The following is a 22007-nucleotide window of genomic DNA, read 5'->3' as shown; positions in this document are numbered from 1 at the left end:
GGTATATATATACAATGGAATACTATTAAGCCTTAACAAAGAAGGAAATCCTGTCATATGCTACAATACAGATGAAACTTGAGGACACTGTGCTAACTAAAATAAGCCAGTCACAAAATGACAATTTCTGCATGATTCTACTTCTGTGAGGTATTTAAACTTATCAAACTCTTAGAAACAGAAAGTAGAACGGTAGTTGTCAGATGCTGGGATAAGGGGGAAGAGGAGAACTGTTCAATGGACGCAAAGTTTTAGTTTTGAACAAAAAACTATATTCCAATCACAGTGTATAGATATTCAGCAAAAAAAAACCTTTGGCAAAAGGTTATATACTGTTAAAACGTCCTTATATAGGCTGCCTCTTTTGTTTATGTGCTGTTTGCAATTCTGATTTAATTTTCTAAGAAGTAAATTATGTTTATACAAAAAAGATCCATAGGGGAGAAAAAAATAAACTCCTACTTCATATTAGCAGAAAAATCAAATCCAGGTGAATTATAAGATTTAAATGGAGGGCTTCCCTGGTGGCACAGTGGTTGAGAGTCCGCCTGCCGATGCAGGGGACACGGGTTCGTGCCCCGGTCTGGGAAGGTCCCACATACCGCGGAGTGGCTGGGCCCGTGAGCCATGGCCGCTGAGCCTGCGCGTCCGGAGCCTGTGCTCCGCAACGGGAGAGGCCACGGCAGTGAGAGGCCAAGTACCGCAAAAAAAAAAAAAAAGATTTAAATGGAAAAGACAAAACAATAAACTTTCTAAAAGAGAAAACAGAAGAATGCCTCCATAACCTTCATATAAGATTTTTTTGACATCTTTATTTAATAGAGTATAATTGCTTTACAATGGTGTGTTAGTTTCTGCTTTAAAACAAAGTGAATCAGTTATACATATACATATGTCCCCATATCTCTTCCCTCTTGCATCTCCCTCCCTCCCACCCTCCCTATCCCACTCCTCTAGGTGGTCACAAAGCACCGAGCTGATCTCCCTGTGCTATGCGGCTGAAGAAAAGTTTTTTTCAGCAGGATGCAGAAAGCGCTAACAATAAAGGAAAAGACCAATGCATTAGACAACACTGAGAACTTCTACTCATCACAAGACACCATCAGGAGGGTGAAAATACAACCACAGAGTGGAAGAGATAGCTTCATATGCAGAAGATATAAGAAATTTCTATAAATCAACAATAATAATGAAATAAAATGGACAACCCAATAGAAAGATTAGGAAAGAAATCTGAATAGGCACTTGACAAGACAGTACATCCAAATAACCAATAAACATATGAAGAGATGCTCAACCTCAGAAGTATCAACAGAAAAAGGCATTTTAAACCACAAGAACCTGTCAAAATTAGAAATCAACAATACCAATTGTTGGTAAAGATGAGGAGCAATAGGAATTCTTATATGCCATTGGTGGGAATGAAAGCTGTTACACTTTGGAAAACTATTTGGCATTATCTCTAAAATAAACAAATACGTACCCTGTGACCGAACAAGTTTACCTCTAAACATAAATATACTGAAAGTCATGTAAAGGAATGTTCTCCAAACTGGAAATCAAATTTAAAATTTTCATCAACAGCAGAACAGATCAATCAGCTGTGGTTTATTCACACGATGGAATACTAAAAAGCAATGAAAATGAACATATTATACTTGTACCCAACATGGATGAATTTCACAAATGTAAGATAAGATTTTGTTCAGCAAAAGACATCAAATTCAAAAACGAAAAGAAACAGAAGACCATTTAATATGACTTCATTTATATAATGTTCAAAAACAGAAAAACTAAGGTGGTTAGAAAAATGAGGTGTTGGAAGTCAGGATAAAGGGGCTTCTGGGAAACTTCATGCCTTATATTTCTTTTTCTTTTTTAAAATATTTATTTATTTATTTATTGGTTGCACAGGATCTTAGTTGCAGTAGGCAGGCTCCCTGGTTGCGGTTCCAGGGCTCCTTAGTTGCAGCAGGTAACCTCTTTAGTTGTGGCATGTGGGCTCCTTAGTTGTGGCATGTGAACGCTTAGTTGCAGCATGCATGTGAGATCTAGTACCCTGACCAGGGACTGAACCCAGGCCCCCTGCATTGGGAGCACGGAGTTATCCACTACGCCACCAGGGAAGTCCCAATGCCTTATATTTCTTGATCTTTGTGGTTGTTACATGTACAGATTCACTTTGTGATATTTTACTGAGCTATATGCTTAGTGTTTATGTACTTTACCTACATGTTTTATACATCAATGGAAAAAAACAATTTTAATGGTAGATAGAATAAGAAGGTCTTAACATGTATCTCATCAGAATTCCAGAATAAAGGAATACAGAGAGGAGGCTAGGAGATCTGCCTCAGATACCTGACACAAAACAAATATTAAAATATTTGCTTCCTAAGAAACGGGCTTTCAGATACAGTTCCTCAGACAACACTAAGGCAAGGGAAAGAACCTCAATCTAGCTGAATTAAAAGGTAAAGAAAATACAACTTCAGGTGGAGGAACCAAGATGGTGGAGTAGAAGGACATGCTCTCACTCCCTCTGGCAAGAACACCAGAATCACAACTAGCTGCTGGACAATCATCAACAGGAAGACACTGGAACACACCAAAAAAGATACCCACCAACACACCAAAGAAGAAGAAGGCACAATGAGACAGTAGGAGGGGTGCAATCAGAGTAAAATCAAATCATCGACAGGAAGACACTGGAACACACCAAAGAAGATACCCACCAATACACCAAAAAAGAAGGCACAATGAGACAGTAGGAGGGGTGCAATCAGAGTAAAATCAAATCCCATAACTGGTGGGTGGGTGATTCATACACTGGAGAACACTTATACCACAGAAGTACACCCACTGGAGTGAAGGTTCTGAGCCCCACGTCAGACTTCCCAACCTGGGGGTCTGGCAACGGGAGGAGGAATTCCTAGAGAATCAGCCTTTGAAGCCTAGTGGGAATTGACTGCAGGACTTCAACAGGACTGGGGGAAACAGAGACCCCAAACTTGGAGGGCACACACAAAGTAGTGTGCATATCGGGACCCAGGGGAAGGAGCAGTGACCCCAGGGGAGACTGAACCAGACCTACCTGCTAGTGTTGGAGGGTCTCCTGCAGAGGCAGCGGGTGGCTGTGGCTACCATGGGGACAAGGACACTTGTCTAGCAGCAGGAGTTCTGGGAAGTACTTCTTGGCGTGAGCCTTCCCAGAGTCTGTCATTAGCCCCACCAAGGAGCCAGGGTAGGCTCCAGTGTTGGGTTGCCTCAGGCCAAACAACCAACAGGGAGGGAACCCAGCCCCACCCATCAGCAGTCAAGTGGATTAAAGATTTACTGAGCTCTGCCCACCAGAGCAACAGTCAGCTCTACCCACCACCAGTCCCTCCCATCAGGAAACTTACACAAGGCTCTTAGATAGCCTCATCCACCAGAGGGCAGACAGCAGAAGCAAGAAGAACTACAACACTGCAGCCTGTGGAACAAAAACCACATTCACAGAAAGATAGACAAGATGAAAAGGCAGAGGGCTATGTACCAGATGAAAGAACAAGATAAAATCCCAGAAAAACAACTAAATGAAGTGGAGATAGGCAACCTTCCAGAAAAACGATTCAGAATAATGACAGTGAAGATGATCCAGGACCTCGCAAAAAGAATGGAGGCAAAGATCTGGAATATGCAAGAAATGTTTAACAAAGACCTAGAAGAATTAAAGAACAAACAGATAAACACTACAATAACTGAAATGAAAACTACACTAGAAGGAATCAATAGCAGAATAACTGAGGCAGAAGAATGGATGAGTGACCTGGAAGACAGAAAGGTGGAATACACTGCTGTGGAACAGAATAAAGAAAAAAGAATGAAAAGAAATGAAGGCAGCCTAAGAGACCTCTGGGACAACATTAAATGCAACAACATTCGCATTATATGGGTCCCAGAAGGAAAAGAGACAAAGAAAGGACCCGAGAAAATATTTGAAGAGATTATAGTCGAAAACTTCCCTAACATGGGAAAGGAAATAGCCACCTAAGTCCAGGAAGCACAGCAAGTCCCAAACAGAGTAAACCCAAGGAGGAACACATCGAGACACATAGTAATAAAATTGGCAAAAATTAAAGATAAATTACTGAAATCAGCAAGGGAAAAACAACAAATAATATACAAGGGAACTCCCGTAAGGTTAATAGCTGATTTCTCAGTAGAAATGCCACAAGACAGAAGGGAGTGGCATGACATACTTAAAGTGATGAAAGGGAAAAACCTACAACCAAGATTACTCTACCCAGCAAGGATCTCATTCAGATTCGATGGAGAAATCAAAAGCTTTACAGACAAGCAAAAGCTAAGAGAATTTAGCACCACCAAACCAGCTCTACAAAAAATGCTAAAGGAACTTCTCTAAGTGGGAAACACAAGAGAAGAAAAGGACCTACAAAAACAAACCCAAAACAATTAAGAAAATGGACAAAGGAACATACATATCAATAATTACCTTAAATGTGAATGGATTAAATGCTCCAACCAAAAGACACATGCTTGTTGAATGGATACAAAAACAAGACCCATATATATGCTGTCTACAAGAGACCCATTTCAGACCTAGGGACACATACAGACTAAAAGTGAGGGGATGGAAAAAGATATTCCATGCCAAATGAAATCAAAAGAAAGCTGGAGTAGCTATACTCATATCAGATAAAATAGACTTTAAAATAAAGAATGTTACAAGAGACAAGGAAGGACACTACATAATGATCAAGGGATCAATCCAAGAAGAAGATATAACAATTATAAATATATATGCACCCAACATAGGAGAACCACAATACATAAGGCAACTGCTAACAGCCATAAAAGAGGAAATCGACAGTAACACAGTAATACTGGGGGACTTTAACACCTCACTCACACCAATGGACAGATCATCCAAAATGAACATAAATAATGAAACAGACGCTTTAAATGACACAATAGACCAGATACATTTAATTGATATTTATAGGACATTCCGTCCATAAAAAGCAGATTACACTTTCTTCTCCAGCACGCACAGAACATTCTCCAGGATAGATCACATCTTGGGTCACAAATCAAGCCGCAGTAAATTTAAGGAAATTGAAAACATATCAAGCATCTTTTCTGACCACAACGCTATGAGATTAGAAATGAAATACAGGGAAAAAATGTAAAAAACACAAACACATGGAGGCTAAACAATAGGCTACTAAAAAACCAAGAGATCACTGAAGAAATCAAAGAGGAAATCAAAAAATACCTAGAGACAAATGACAATGAAAACAATGATCCAAAACCTATGAGATGCAGCAAAAGCAGTTCTAAGAGGGAAGTTTATAGCTATACAAGCCTACCTCAAGAAACAAGAAAAATCTCAAGTAAACAATCTAACCTTATACCTAAAGGAACTAGAAGAGAAAGAAGAACTAACAAAACCCAAAATTAGCAGAAGGAAAGAAATCATCAAGATCAGAGCAGAAATAAATGAAATAAAAACAAAGAAAACAATAGCAAAGATCAATAAAACTAAAAGCTGGTTCTTTAAGAAGATAAACAAAATTGATAAAGCATTAGCCAAACTCATCAAGAAAAAGAGGGAGAGAACTCAAATCAATAAAATTAGAAATGAAAAAGAAGAAGTTACAACAGACACCAAAGAAATACAAAGCATCCTAAGAGACTACTACAACAACTCTATGCCAATAAAATGGACAATGTGGAAGAAATAGAAAAATTCGTAGAAAGGTATAACCTTCCAAGACTGAACCAGGAAAAAACAGAAAACATGAACAGAACAACCACAAGGAATGAAATTGAAAGTGTGATTAAAAATCTTCCAACAAACAAAAGTCCAGGACCAGATGGCTTCACAGGTGAATTCTATCAAACATTTAGAGAAGAGCTAACACCCATCCTTCTCAAACTCTTCCCAAAAATTGCAGAAGAAGGAACACTCCCAAACTCATTCTATGAGGCCACCATCACCCTGATACCAAAACCAGACAAAGATACCACAAAAAAAGAAAATTACAGACCAATATCACTGATGAAGAGAGATGCAAAAATCCTCAACAAAATACTAGCAAACAGAATCCAGCAACACATAAAAGGATCATACACTATGATCAAGTGGGATTTATCCCAGGGATGCGAGGATTCTTCAATATATGCAAATCAATCAATGTGATACACCATATTAACAAACTGAAGAATAAAAACCATATGATCATCTCAATAGATGTAGAAAAAGCTTTTGACAAAATTCAACATCCATTTATGATAAAAACTCTCCAGAAAGTGGGCAGAGAGGGAACCTACCTCAACATAATAAAGGCCATATACGACAAATCCACAGCAAACATCATTCTCAATGGTGAAAAACTGAAAGCATTTCCTCTAAGATCAGGAATGAGACAAGGATATCCACTCTCACCACTACTATTCAACATAGTTTTGGAAGTCCTAGTCACGGCAATCAGAGAAGAAAAAGAAATAAAAGGAATACAAATTGGAAAAGAAAAAGTCAAACTGTCACTGTTTGCAGATGACATGATACTATACATAAAGAATCCTAAAGATGCCACCAGAAAACTACTAGAGCTAATCAATGAATTTGGTAAAGTTGCAGGATACAAAACTAATGCACAGAAATCTCTTGTATTCCTATACACTAATGATGAAAAATCTGAAAGAGAAATTATGGAAACACTCCCATTTACCATTGCAACAAAAAGAATAAAATACCTAGGAATAAACCTACCTAGGTAGACAAAAGACCTGTATGCAGAAAACTATAAGACACTGATGAAAGAAATCAAAGATACCAACAGATGGCGAGATATACCATGTTCTTAGATTGGAAGCATCAATATTGTGAAAATGACTATATTACCCAAAGCAATCTACAGATTGAATGCAATCCCTATCAAATTACCAATGGCATTTTTTTACAGAACTAGAACAAATCATCTTAAAATTTGTATGGAGACACAAAAGACCCTGAATAGCCAAAGCAGTCTTGAGGGAAAAAATGGAGCTGGAGGAATCAGACTCCCTGACTTCAGACTATACTACAAAGCTACAGTCATCAACACAATATGGTACTGGCACAAAAAACAGAAACATAGATCAATGGAACAAGATAGAAAGCCCAGAGATAAACCCACACATGTATGGTCAACTAATCTATGACAAAGGAGGCAAGGATATATAATGGAGAAAAGACAGTCTCTTCAATAAGTGGTGCTGGTAAAACTGGACAGCTACATGTAAAAGAATGAAATTAGAACACTCCCTAACACCATACACAAAAATAAACTCAAAATGGATTTGAGACCTAAATGTAAGACCGGACACTATAAAACTTAGAGGAAAACATAGGAAGAACACTCTTTGTCATAAATCACAGCAAGATATTTTTTGATCCACCTCCTAGATTAATGGAAATAAAAACAAAAATAAACAAATGGGACCTAATGAAACTTCAAAGCTTTTGCACAGCAAAGGAAACCATAAACAAGACGAAAAGACAACCCTCAGAATGGGAGAAAATATTTGCAAACGAAACAGCAGACAAAGGATTAACCTCCAAAATATATAAATAGCTCATGCAGCTCAATATTAAAGAAACAAACAACCCAATGCAAAAATGCACAAAAGACCTAAATAGACATTTCTCAAAGAAGACATACAGATGGCCAAGAAGCACATGGACAGCTGCTCAACATCACTAATTATTTGAGAAATGTAAATCAAAACTACAATGAGGTATCACCTCACACCAGTTAGAATGGGCATCATCAGAAAATCTACAAACAACTAATGCTGGAGAGGGTGTGGAGAAAAGGGAATCCTCTTGCACTGCTGGTGGGAATGTAAATTGATACAGCCACTATGGAGAACAGTATGGAGGTTCCTTAGAAAACTACAAATAGAACTACCATACATATGTCCCAGCAATCCCACTACTGGGCATATACCCAGAGAAAACCATAATTCAAAAAGAGACATGCACCCCAATGTTCACTGCAGCACTATTTACAACAGTCAGGTAATGGAAGCAACCTAAATGCCCATCAACAGACAAACGGATAAAGAAGATGTGGTACATATATACAATGGAATATTACTCAGCCATAAAATGGAACGAAATTGAGTCATTTGTTGAGACGTGGATGGATCTAGAGACTGTCATACAGAGTGAAGTAAGTCAGAATGAGAAAAACAAATATTGTTTATTAACGCATGTATGCAGAACCTAGAAAAATGGTACAGATGACCCGGTTTGCAGGGCAGAAGTTGAGACACAGATGTAGAGAACAAATGTATGGACACCAAGGGGGGAAAACCGCTGTGGGGTGGGGATGGTGGTGTGCTGAATTGGGCGATTGGGATTGACATGTATACCGTGATGTGTATAAAACTGATGACTAATAAGAACCTGCAGTATAAAAAAACAAACAAACAAACAAAAAACAACTAATACTAAACTTTCTTTGGGTTATTTGTATGGAAATATGTTAATATAAATGTTTCAGACATTACAAGAAATTTCTAAAAATCTTATATGTTCTGGTATAATTGTATAAGTCATAATTCTAGTTATTACTTTAAAATGTATGTCTCAGAAATAACTAAATTTCCTTGTCAATTGCATTATTATGAACTTTCATCAAATCTTTAACCATGGTCATTTTTTTAGTCTTTTGTCATTTACAGACAGTTCTGGGTGTACTCTGATGCTTTTGCAAAAATGTTCCTATAAAAGGCTTTCATCTTCAAGGAATTCATGGAAAAGACTCTGACAAGTACAGGTTTCTGGTAACTGACTATACTGCTGAACTGAATGAATAAGCATTTTCAGAACTCTAATGGAAAACTGATGAATTCATACAAGTGCTAACAAAACATCAAGATAAAAAAAAATAATTACATGGGACTGAGTGAACTGATGAGGATGATTATAATTTTTGTGACTTTCTGTTTGAATAAAAAAAAAAATCCCACAAGGACTCAGAGGTAAAAAATATACAAATCAATTCTCACTGCAAAGTAAAGGAGCTGTTACAGTGGAGGATTACTGGACTGAATGTCAATCTTACGACATAGTATGAGTGTGTTTCGTGTTTGGTAATTGCAATCGTTGCTTTTGTTGTGGTCATGTATTTACAATGCTTGGTGTCAGTTTATTTATCTCTTGTAAAAATAAAATACAGTGTGTGTGTGTGTGTGAAAAAATTAATTAATCAATTAATTAATCAATTAATTAAAAAAATAAAAGGTAAAGGACAAAAAAAATACAGAGAATGGTAGAGAATAATCAAAGACTTACTAACTACAAATTTCCCTCATTTTTCAAGATTCCAGTTTCTAAGATCAAGAACATAAATTCCAAGTATGAAAAATAAAAAGCAAATCCATACCTTGATACACTGTTGTGACATTAATTAAGAAGAAATAAAAACAGTGAAGAAAAACAGAATTACCTGTAGTCAAGGAAGAGAGATAAGTTAACTACAAAGGAACCACAATTAGACTGACTTCTCAATTTTAAAAGTAAGGGCAGAATACAGTGGAATATCACCTGAAACAAAATAACTGTCAAACTATAAGTGTGTACCTAGTAAAACTACCTTTGAAGAACTGACATGAAAAAGATATTTTCTGGAAAAGGATGAAAAGGGAAGAAGTGAATGAAAGAAAGGAAAGGAAAATAGGAAACTAAAACTGTTTTAGATCAACAAACTCTCACCTAGACGAACTGGTAAAGACTGTACTTTACCAGGTACAAAATGACCCCACATAGAAAATCCGTAACAGAAGAGCCAAAGGTATTGGTAAATATGTCGGTAAATCTAAACAAACACTAACTAATAAAACAATGATAATATTTTAATTCATGAGAGGAAAAACAGAATATAACTACATTCTGAACAACATAAAACTTATATCTATATAAAATTAGACAACGGATGAAGAGATTATAATGTGCTAAGGTGTACATTCAGGAGAAGGGCAAAGTTATTTATTGACTTTATACTTTGTTAATTACTCTTGTAAAACATGAATGTCCATCTTCCTTGCAAATAGCGGAAACAAAATGGGCCAAATGCAAAACCTTCAAGCAATTCAAAATGAAGGCAAAAAGAGGAGGGGGAAATTAATAGGGGAAAATTTTTTCAAATAGAAAACTTATAATAAGATATAAAAATAGATCCAAATATATCAGCACTCACAATAAACATAAATTGACTGAAATCTCCAGTTAAAAGCCAAATTTGTGAGAAACGGATAAGAAAAAAAAATCCAGCTATAGAATACTATTTTTATAAGTACACATCATAAAATAAGGGTACAGAAGAACTGAAATTCAAGTAATGGAAAAAGATATACCAGGTTAAAAGAATATAGGAAAACAATGAATCATCTGATACAAAGAAATGAAATGACAAAATTATAAAGGAGCATTCTGAAGAGTAGGCAATTTTTCTGAACCAAAGCAGTATAATTGAGTCTCAGATTCATTTCACCTCATTTAATTCAGTTTAGGGCTTCAGTTTATTAATATCCTTTAGGAATCGGATTCTTTTGTCTACTGTACTAGCGTCCCTTCTGACCTGAACGTTTGATAAGCATGCCGGTAGTGACTTTATGCAAAACAGTGAGAAAGTGGTTACGAAGTTAAAGCCTAGTATAGAGCCCTATAGCACAATAAAGAAGCATCTATAAAGGCTGATATCTGTTTGCTTAGAGTATAGTTGCTCAAGGAATTACAAACCCCATTACTATTACTCACATCTTATTCTTTAACTTTATTCACAAGCCTATCAAGATACATTTTCTCAAATACTGAAATCTAGATATTGTCAATAATATCTTTACCTATTTATGCATGAATGTGTACATACACACAAATCTTCACATATGTACATACACATATCTATCTACACATACATACACACCTATACAAAACAAACACAAATATGTCATATAGATAAATCACAGTAATACTGTACCTCATAGGTAGTTCCATAATGGCACGTAAATTGGCATTGTCTGTTGGTTTCTGCATCTTGCTCAACATTGGTATAAAATATTACTCCATCTCCAGAGCAGGATACAATCTGCTTATCATTTGTGCATGGTAAGAACTTTGCACTAAATATATTTGCTCGGTGCCCTGAACGAATTGTTGTCAAAACCTAAAACACAGAGAGGAAGTAGTTCTTAGTAATTTATTAGTTCCTAAAAAGAAACATTCAAATTCAATATAATCACAGCCAGGAATAAATTCTCATTAACATTCTCATCTCAAATGAAAAAATATCATTTGATTCCAAACTATTGTAATTAGAAAAAAAAGATATCAGAATCTCACATATTTTCTTTATTTTTCTCTGAGATGTGAAGAAGATTAAGTATCAACAGGAATAGTGCTGAAACTGAGTCCCCCTAAAACTGAGTTCCTCTGCAGAGTTTATGATTAACCTGTCTATCCAAATTTTATTCCCTGTCTCGTCCAACATCTGTTCCTCTCATGACTGAGGAGAATCAAAGAAAACGGGGGACTGAAACCAAGCAGGACCCTGTGGGGCCATCCCAGGCATAAAAGCCTTTCAATGTCCCCTGTTTCTTGTTTGTAGGAAGAAGGCTTTTAGCCTCCTACGCCTTCCCTGAGTTCCAAAGGGCAGATTAAACAGTTACGAATTAGGGGACTGAGAAAATGCAGAAACTGCAAAGGGAACCGGTCCTGGTTCTCTGCAGGAAGGAGAAGGGATTGTGCATAACAATTTGATACATATCTTTGAGTTCTTCTATAGGAACTAAGCCCCTCCCACCCAGGTGGAGGATGGTAACTTCAGGCTGGGCACAAGCATGTGGACCCCAGACTGACTGGAGATTCTTAGAACACCACCCTGTTACCTCACCACCAGCCAACCAGAGGAGGGTTACACACCCAGCAGCCCTCCCCCAGATTTCTGCCTATAAAAATTTCTTCCCTGAAACCCATGGGGAGTTTGGGTCTTTTGAGCAGGAGTCACCTGTTCTCCTTGCATGGCCCTTGCAATAAACCTTTCTCTGCTCCAAACTCTGACACTTAGGTTTGTTTGGCCTCATTGTGCATCAGGCACACAAACTTGGCTTCAACAACAGTGTCTTGAAAATTAAATATACATATTTCCACCTACTTGGTGTATCTGACTCATTCATAAACCCTCAGTAAATATAAAAAGACTATCTTGATTGACTTTTGAAACTGTTTACTAGATGATTATTAAGTTATTCCCTTTCAGGATGAAGAAATAAAAGTAAACTGAATTTAAATGAATCATAAAGTAATGAAATTGTACAGATGAGGATACAGCAGAACTTCCTACATCTAACTCCTTAATAATTTAAAAGACCAGAATTCCTGTTACAGAAATACAGTTTAAAATAAATATTTTAATATTTGTAACATACACTGCAGGTAAAAGACGAAATCCCCCAACAGTGTTTAAAAATTGAGAGGGGGGGAAAAAAACCCAACAAAACCTGATTTTTTTAAAAATGGGCAAAAGATCTGAAGAGATAGTCCAAAGATATACAAATGGCCCTTAAAAATGTGAAAAAGCATCTAAGTGTATTCATAAAGGAAATGTAAATTGAAACTACATTGAGATTACTAATTCCCACTTTTCAGACTGGGAAAAATTCAAAAGCTTGACAACATACTGTATAAGTGAGTATGCGGGGCGGTGGGGGCGGAGGGGGGGGCGGCGCGGAACACCAGGCTCTTTAAACAATTCTGGTGGGACTGCTAAATGGTACAAGACCAATGGGGAGGAATTTAGCAGCACCTCACAAAACCATATATGCGTTAACCCTTTGATCAGACAAGTGTATTTCTAAGAATTTATGCTGAAGATACACCTCCAATAATACTAAAAAAAAAGTACCAAGTTACTTACTGAGTTATTTATAATAGCAAAACACAGGAGACTGGCTGAATAAATTATGGTACATCCCCACAATGTATTATATACAATGGGAATTTAATGCAATGGGAATATCTGGTGTGCTTTTTTAAAAAAAAATGTGCTCAAAATAAGGGAATATGTCAAAACACAGACACAAAGTTGCTTTAGTTCACTTTAAATGTCTTACTGAACAAAACTAACACAACACTGTAAAGCAACTATACTCCAATAAAATGTTTTAAATAAATAAATAAAAGAACAACAAAAAATGTCTTACTGAACAAACTGGGGCAATTCAAGCATCAATAAAAATATCAGTGATAGATTATAATTTATTGAATAAAAATAAAAATCTATAATCCCACAGTAATTTTTTCACAAAGGTGGCAAAGACAAAGGAAATGCTCTTATTCACAGAATAATGTCAATTAATAAATGTAGAATGACAGAATTAAAAATCACTATTTATAACCACATTATAACAACTGATTAAGGCAAGAATCAATGAATACTGAAACCACTGTGTGAAAGATTGCTATGAAAGAGAATATTCACACAGTCCCAACACACTACTCCCCCGTAGCTTATAATCACAAAGGGTAAATGTACCTACACAATGGAAAGATCAAACTTAACATCACCAATTAGGGGACAAATTAATATCAGGTACTACAACATCACCCATGGAGAATTCCTAGCAAAAATGTTTAATGTTAATCTACTCATGAAGAAACAATCAGACAAATCCAAATGGAGGGACATTCTATAAAATAACTTGACTGATATGTCAATATAACAATAAAACAACATATCAATGTCATGAAAGACCAAAAAGTTGAATGAACTGTTCTAAAGGAGACAAAGGAAATATGACAAATAAATGAAATATGTGGTGCTGGATTGGGGGTTGGATTGAAGGAGGCATGGCAGTGACAAAATTACTGAAATGGGAAAATTTGAACATGGACTATACATGTATATATGTGCACGTATTATGTGTGTATATATGTAATATACCATGGACGAAGAATGTCACCTGCCATATCAGTAAACAAAGGATGTTGCATCCAACCGTCACTGCAGGCCCCACCCCCCCCCCATGGTGCACCCTGAGGGGAACTCAGAACAGCGATAAGCAGGCTGCCAGCCATCAAGCCATCAGTCTCTGCAGCCACCCCCAATGGTGCACCCTGAGGGGATTCAAGATAGAGAAAAAGAGGATACAGACCATAGATAGTTAAGGTACATAGCAAAGGAACAATTTCAATAAGCCCAGATTCTTGCATCTTCCCAAACAAAGAGCTAAATTCTTGAACTTGAGATGTCTGGGGTTTTTTAATTAGCAGTAATCTTTTGATGTTCTGACTACCCAGGGTTTTTTTGCAAAAACTCATATATCCTAGCTACTCCTTTACCTCTCCAGAACAGTCCCTCAGAGCTATCTGAGAGGCTGTCTCCCTGGCTTAAGTCCTCAGTATATCCACCAAATAAAACATATTTCTCAACTTTTAGGTTGTGCATTTTTTTCAGTTGACAGTACAAAACTGTATATATTATACAAATATGATAACAGCATATGGTCAATTCTCATTACTACTGGTAGTTGTGCTCTGTAAAGTCACCACAAACACTGAAAAAGCAAGTGCTGAATCACTGCTCCTACGGAAATACAGGGTTAGGTTCCTGTGAGGCTCTGGTCACAATATTTTCATCAACTAATCAATAAGTAACTTTGTTTCATGTGTTTCTGTTTAAAGACACTTTATTTGATATATATTGTTGATTCATTAACATTGAACTTATGGCCAACAGCACTGTAACTCATGCCTAAATGAAGCTTGTCTAACATATTTTCTCCATAAAGCACATCCCAGGTTTCCTGTACTTAGGAATACCAGATAGTACTTCAGCACGATACCTGAGGACCACTTCAACATTGAAATCACTAACAAAAAGCACAAAAACACAAAACCTATGACACTAAATGTATCACAAAAAGGATACAATACAGTATGCTTACAGTATTTGATTTGAAACAAGAAGTCTGAGTGTCACTTTGTTTGATCTCACCTGGGAATGTGAGTGTTGATGTATGTGCTGGGCAACTCAAATTTTTTGCCACTCTGTACATGTATATGGCCATAAATGACGAGGAAAACACTGGAAGTACTGATTTGGGGGTTAAAAATAAACTTAATGAGTAGGTGAATTTGCAAATATGGAATCTGTAAGTAATGAGGATCAACTCTATATTCAATATTACATATCTTGACCATGGTAACTGCATTATAGCTATATAGGATAATGTTATTGTTCTTAGTAGACAGATGTCAAAGTATTCATGAATGAAGTGCATAATGCTTCCAACTTACTCTAAAATACTTTTTTAAACAATCTATTTGTGGATGTTCACTGTACTATTCTTTCAACTTTTTCATCAGTTTTAAAATCTTAAAATAAATTTAGGAAAAGATATTTCAACTTTATTTTTGGTTTGGTTTTAAGTGAGTATTTACTGTATAACACTGACAAATTCATAACTGAAGTACGACACCAAATCAGAACACAGATCTGGTATAAGTATTAGCAGCTACTTACCTTGACCGCCTTAAGTATTTAAGTCACCTCATTTTATCTAAGACCTAGGGTCATGAACAAAATAAGGATTTGCTGAGTACCATACAGTACTGTACTGTAAGTCTTATTAATACACATTTAATTAAGGTCAAATTAAAAAAAAGGGGAGAGAATTTGCACCTACATCAACCAAAGCCAATGGAGAATAAAAACTGTTAAATGTTTTAAAAATTTTCATTCCTCTCTCCAAGTATAAGACACTGAGACCTGGTCAATTAAGGTACAAGAAATAACACAGAGAATAATTAATGTAAAGCCTTTAAACAAGATAGAATCATAGCCTTTAATGCTGTCAAATATCTCAGCATGGTTTACCAAGTATCTAAGTATATATGTCACTACATACAATGTAAGTAGTTTCTTAGTCTCATAGGCCTTTGACTTTGCTTTAGTCACATTCAGCAGACATTATTCTTAACAATTTGATTTATCTCCATTCAACAGGTTTATGTATAGCTCCAGAAACAAAAGGAGAAACCTCATTCAATACATTAACATGTGTACTGGCATATCACATATCACTCAAAAATTGAAAGAAATTTCTTTATTAAAGTAATCAGAGTAACCATTAAAGTAATTAGTAAAAAACTGAAGTCTTTTCCCTCTGAACAAATCTCTTGATTTCAGATGTCCCTCTCCAAACTTACTCCTTTTTCTCTAGTATTCCCCATCTTAATAACATCAATATCCACCCACACAGTTGATCAAGTCAAAAACTAAGGAAGCATCCTTCATTTCTCTTTCCCTCATCCACTATATAAAATCCATCAGCAAATCCATGTCCAAGATACATTTCAAATTACTTCTCACCACCTTTAATGCCATTATCTCTGCCTCAACCATCATCTGTTCTCAACTACAATCTCAGAGATTTTCATCTCAGTCTCTGGATTACATCAATGGCCTCCTATCTCCTAGCTTCTGATCTTACTCAAACGCTACTCTCCAAAAAGCAACCACAGCTAACTTTTAAAAAGACAAATCATATCATTTCCATGTTTAAAATACTCTAGTGATCAGCTATTTCAATTACACTAAAAAGTAAACTCCTTAATCTAGCCTAACAAACCTACTACCTGACCCCTGCATAATCATGTTAACTTCATTTTGTACTGCTTCTTTCCCTAATTTATTAATAGATAATTGTTGGAAGAACTATAGTACTCATCTATATACAGTTAGTAATTTCACCAAAGGTCGGAATTTGTTTTTAATTGTTGAAATGGAATCAATACAGCCAATACAGATATGCACGCTACTGGAGATAAATAGCAGTAAAGTTGATTTAAAAAAATAGATGTGCAGCTGCAGTTACAATTTTTGAAAGCTAGATTTATTTTCTTATTTGTGCTTTCCTTGGATTAATGCGTTATAATACTTTTTCAGAAAACATCTAAGAATAATGGCCTACAGAGGTGGAAGATGGCAGAGTAACTTAATCTAAAATGAACAAAACATATTGTTAACTACAATTAGTAATAAATATGAAAGTGAACTAGCTGTAATGTCTATCACTTTGCTGATCATCAGGTTACTCTGACTAATCTAGCTGGCCAAGCAGGTATCTCTTCCCTCCTGCATCACGTTATATACAACACTTTCAAAACTTCATGCTTGGTCCAGGAGTATCTAGATAGAAGATGCTAGCTCTTCAATCTCTTAGTAAAAATCACCCCTCCTCCAACCCATGCCTACCCTTGTCTAAGGCATTGAATACAGAAACTTCTTGCCTTTCTTTTACTAATATTTATTGGGCACCTACTACATGACAGGAAATTTACTAAGTGTTGAGGAAACAAAAAGGAAAAAGAAATGGTCATTGTTCCAAAGAAGTTATAGTCTAATGGTGAGCAACATGCAAACAAACATAATAATTGAGTTATCCATAAAATACGAGAACACAGAGGAAGGAATGCCTGCATCTGCCTTGGTAAACTAGAGATATATCACAGATAAGAGCTGAGGCTTGAAGGATGAAATTAAACTTGCCAACTAAGTAGGAGGTGCATGGGACAGCAGAACATCCCACAAAGAGAGAAAAGCAGAAGCAAAGCATAGAAGAAACAAACAACATTTTATGCTCTAAGAACTAAAGGTAGCTGAATGAAGCCAAATCAAGAAAAATTCTGCATATACTCAGGATTTCTTTTACAGAAGATGCTGCAAGGCTACCTGAGGGCTAACTTCCTTCTGTTTCATCTATACCTTGAGGAGGAGGCCCTTTGGGGGTCCCAGAATATTGTGCGAGGTCTCTTATAGGAATCCATACCTGATTAGGATCCTGAGCTTTGTTTCTATTTACCTTGACCTTCAAGGCCACCAAAACTAAAGTTTAGATATGCCAAGACTGACAAATATCTTCAGGGCAAAAGTGGCTATCATGCTCACTTCTCTGGATTCCCTTTTTCCCTTCCATTTTGGACTGATAATTCCTTACTATCAAGACAGTTATTTACTTTTAGGATAATTTTTAAAGTTTTTAATCAAGCATTTTTGAGTTGATTTCAGTGGGAGGATTGGTCCAAATAAACTAGCCTGTAATTTTTGAAAAAAGAAGCTTCTCTTTTTTATGTATTTGAGATCTATGATATATATAACTAAGACATGATGCCATTAATAAGGAACAGTTAAATCTATTTTTAAAAAGTATCAAAACTTTTATATGCAATAAATTAATCTTTCCATGAACTCACAGGATTTAAAAAGAGAGTAAAACTATAGGAACAGATAATATCTGACTCAAGATCAAAAAACTTTATTTTCCTATGTAGTGAATCATCAGTGTTTAAAAACAAAAAATATTCCTATATGACAGCAAATTTGGATCTATTAAAACCACTATGTGAAAACTATAAAGTCTTGTTATACTCAAAATCTTTTAAAGTATTATCTGATTAATCATTTCTCAAACTGAAAAAGAAGAGTAATCACTTTTCAAATATATATATTCTACTGGGAACCATACATCAAAGTGATTATCATTTTTTTAAAATAAGCAAATAAAGGAAAAATAAGATCTTTTAAAAATTATTCCAATGGGGATATTCACAAAATAACTGAAGGCAGGGACTTGGAGAGATATTTGTACAGCTCTGCTTATAGCAGCATTATTCACAATAGCCAAAAGGTGGAAATGACCCAAGTGTTCACTGACAGATGAAAGGCTGAACAAAACGTGATACATACATACAATGGAATATTTGTCAACCTTAAAAAGAAAGGAAATACTGACACATGCTGCACATGGATGAACCTTAAGGACCTTATTCTAAGTAAAATAAGCCAGTCACAAAGGACAAATACTGTATAAAACCACTTATATGAGGTACCTGGAGTAGACAAATTCATAGAGACAGGAAGTAGAACAGTGGTTGTCAGGGGCTGGGGGAGGGAAGAATGAAGGGTTATTGCTTAATGGGTATAGAGTTTCAGTTTTGCAAGATGAGAAGAGTTTTGCAGCTGGATGATGGTGATGGTATCACAACAATATGAATGTACTTAATGTCAGTGAACTGAACTCTTAAAAATGGTTAATATGCTTAATTTTATGTAATGTGTATTTTACAACAATTTTTATAAGAAACAGTAAAGCTCTGGGACTTCCCTGGTGGTCCAGTGGTTAAGAATCTACCTTCCATTGCAGAGAACATGGGTTTGATCCCTGGTTGGGGAACTAAGATCCCACATGCTGCAGGACAACTAAGCCTGCATGCCGCAACTACTGAGCCCATGCACTCTAGAGCCTGTGCGCCACAACTAGAGAGCCCGTGCGCCACAGCTACTGAGCCCACGTGCTCTGGAGCCCGTACACAACTAGAGAGAAGCCTGCACACCGCAATTAGAGAAGCCCATGCACCACAACGAAGAGCCCACACGCCACAACGAGAGATCCTGTGTGCCGCAACTAAGACCTGATGCAGCCAAATAAATAAATATTTTTTTTAAAAAAGAGTAAAGCTCTGTATCTTTTCAAAACAAAAAAATTATTCCATTGGTATCTAGATGAGTGATTTAAATACTGTAAACATTAAAATTCTGATAGTGATGATCAAAAAGCATTCCACATATACATTATTCCAGGAAGGTTCTCTGAGTAATTGCAGAGCTAAGACAAGCAGGATTCTGAAACATCAAGTTTACCTCTGCTAAGTCAGGACAATTAAGTAAAGCTATCTCTGAAATAAAACTATGACCTGTCCTTTAATCAAGGATAGCCTCCATACAAACCTTTTATTAGGTTGAAGAACCACAAACATTTATTTAAATATCTTAACTATTTAAATGTAGAAAAACAAAAAACACATGAACAATTTATTCTGTAAGATTGCTAATATTAAATATGACTTCAGTCTGCCAATCTACAGTATTCTCATTCATATAAAAGTATTTGTATACTTACTCTTATAAAGTCAGAAGAAGGGCCAATAAAAATCAGAACATAATGCAAATTAAAATTTAATATGATATCCCAGTTTACTGAATTGGATGTTATGAAGCATTTCATTAGAACCTAGCCACTGTTTGTAAACTGATAAAATTCAGTTTCTTAAACTGCTTGGCTGAAGATTAGATTCTGTGAGCATAAAAGAAAAAAAATCACATTTTTCCCCCAAAAGAATGGCTTATTGAGATAATGTCACTTTTGGCAATTTTATCCACATGCATAAAATGAAGCATATTTAAATTTTCTAGAGTCAAAAGGCTGAATGAAATCTAATGTTTTCTTAAAGAAACTAAGGAACTTGCATGTGATAACTTCCAAATTATATAACTTTAGAAAAATAGGGATATTCTTTACAAATGCCCACTCCATGATTATTCACTATTTCTTGATTTCTAGCTTCTTGATTTTTGTTTTTCTCATTAAGTTGTAGATTTTTAAAACCACTTTACCTTTCTGCTGTAAGGATTACTAATTACTAACTTGGTGTCATCTGAGCCAGATAAAATATATTCTCCAGTCTCATTCCAACAGATCGTATTAACCTAAAAAGAAAGCAAAATAGAAATTTAAGCAGACTGAAAGTAAAATGAGTATGCCATCTTCACTTAGCTGATGGTTTAAAATTTATATCTCTAATGACGTTATGTCTATGGTAAATAGTATTTACCAGTTTACTTAGTGAAAATGCATACTGACTGCCATTTGGCAAGCACAATGTTCTATAAATTCACAATGAAATATGAGTCTTTCTTAAGTTTTATTTAAATTTATTTTAATTAGTCCATTTTATATCCAGAGACATAAAACCAAGTCACCTAAAAAGGAATTAGAAAAACTTACTACAGAGCTACAGTAACCAAGGCTGTGTGGTACTGTCATGATCATAGACATATCAATCAATGGAATGGAATTGAGTCCAGAAATAACCCATACATTTATGGTCAGGTAATTCTTGACAAGGGGTCCAAGACCATTCAATGGAGAAACAATAATCTTTTCAACAATTGATGCTAGGACACCTGGATATACACAAGCAAAAGGAATTTGGATCCCTACTTCACATCACATACAAAAATTAACTGAAAATGATCAAAGATTTAAATGTAAGAGCCAAATGGGACCTAATGAAACTTCAAAGCTTTTGCACAGCAAAGGAAACCATAAACAAGACCAAAAGACAACCCTCAGAATGGGAGAAAATATTTGCGAGTGAAGCAACTGACAAAGGATTAATCTCCAGAATTTACAAGCAGCTCATGCAGCTCAATAACAAAAAAACAAACAACCCAATCCAAAAATGGGCAGAAGACCTAAATAGACATTTCTCCAAAGAAGATATACAGACTGCCAACAAACACATGAAAGGACGCTCAACATCATTAATCATTAGAGGAATGTAAATCAAAACTACAATGAGATATCACCTCACACCAGTCAGAATGGCCATCATCAAAAAATCTAGAAACAATAAATGCTGGAGAGGGTATGGAGAAAAGGGAACACTCTTGCACTGCTGGTGGGAATGTGAATTGGTACAGCCACTATGGAGAATAGTATGGAGGTTCCTTAGAAAACTACAAATAGAACTACCATATGACCCAGCAATCCCACTACTGGGCATATACCTTGAGAAAACCATAATTCAAAAAGAGTCATGTACCAAAATGTTCACTGCAGCTCTATTTACAATAGCCAGGAGATGGAAACAACCTAAGTGCCCATCATCAGATGAATGGATAAAGAAGATGTGGCACATATATAAGATGGAATATTACTCAGCCATTAAATGAAACAAAATTGAGCTATTTGCAATGAGGTGGATGGACCTAGAGTCTGTCATACAGAGTGAAGTAAGTCAGAAAGAGAAAGACAAATACCATATGCTAACACATATATATGGAATTTAAGGGAAAAAAATGTCATGAAGAACCTAGGGGTAAGACAGG

General features: G+C 35.9%; 1 protein-coding gene across 5 annotated transcripts in view; it reads right to left on the bottom strand.

Moving 5' to 3' along the window:
* The window catches only part of DCAF6 (DDB1 and CUL4 associated factor 6), a 172731-nt gene that overhangs the window by 106147 nt on the left and 44577 nt on the right, over positions 1-22007 (bottom strand). For all 5 annotated transcript variants that reach the window (XM_060033562.1, XM_060033538.1, XM_060033525.1 and 2 more), the window contains 2 exons: positions 20511-20603; positions 11037-11222 (listed from right to left, as the gene is read on the bottom strand). In XM_060033562.1, coding sequence (XP_059889545.1) covers positions 11037-11222; positions 20511-20603 — 279 coding nt within the window. The remainder of the gene's footprint in view (positions 1-11036; positions 11223-20510; positions 20604-22007) is intronic.

This window comes from Delphinus delphis, chromosome 1 (assembly GCF_949987515.2).
Source record: "Delphinus delphis chromosome 1, mDelDel1.2, whole genome shotgun sequence".
NCBI classification, from domain to species: domain Eukaryota; kingdom Metazoa; phylum Chordata; class Mammalia; order Artiodactyla; family Delphinidae; genus Delphinus; species Delphinus delphis.
Note: the sequence above shows the minus strand (reverse complement) of the source record. Positions and strands in the feature narration are given on the sequence as shown.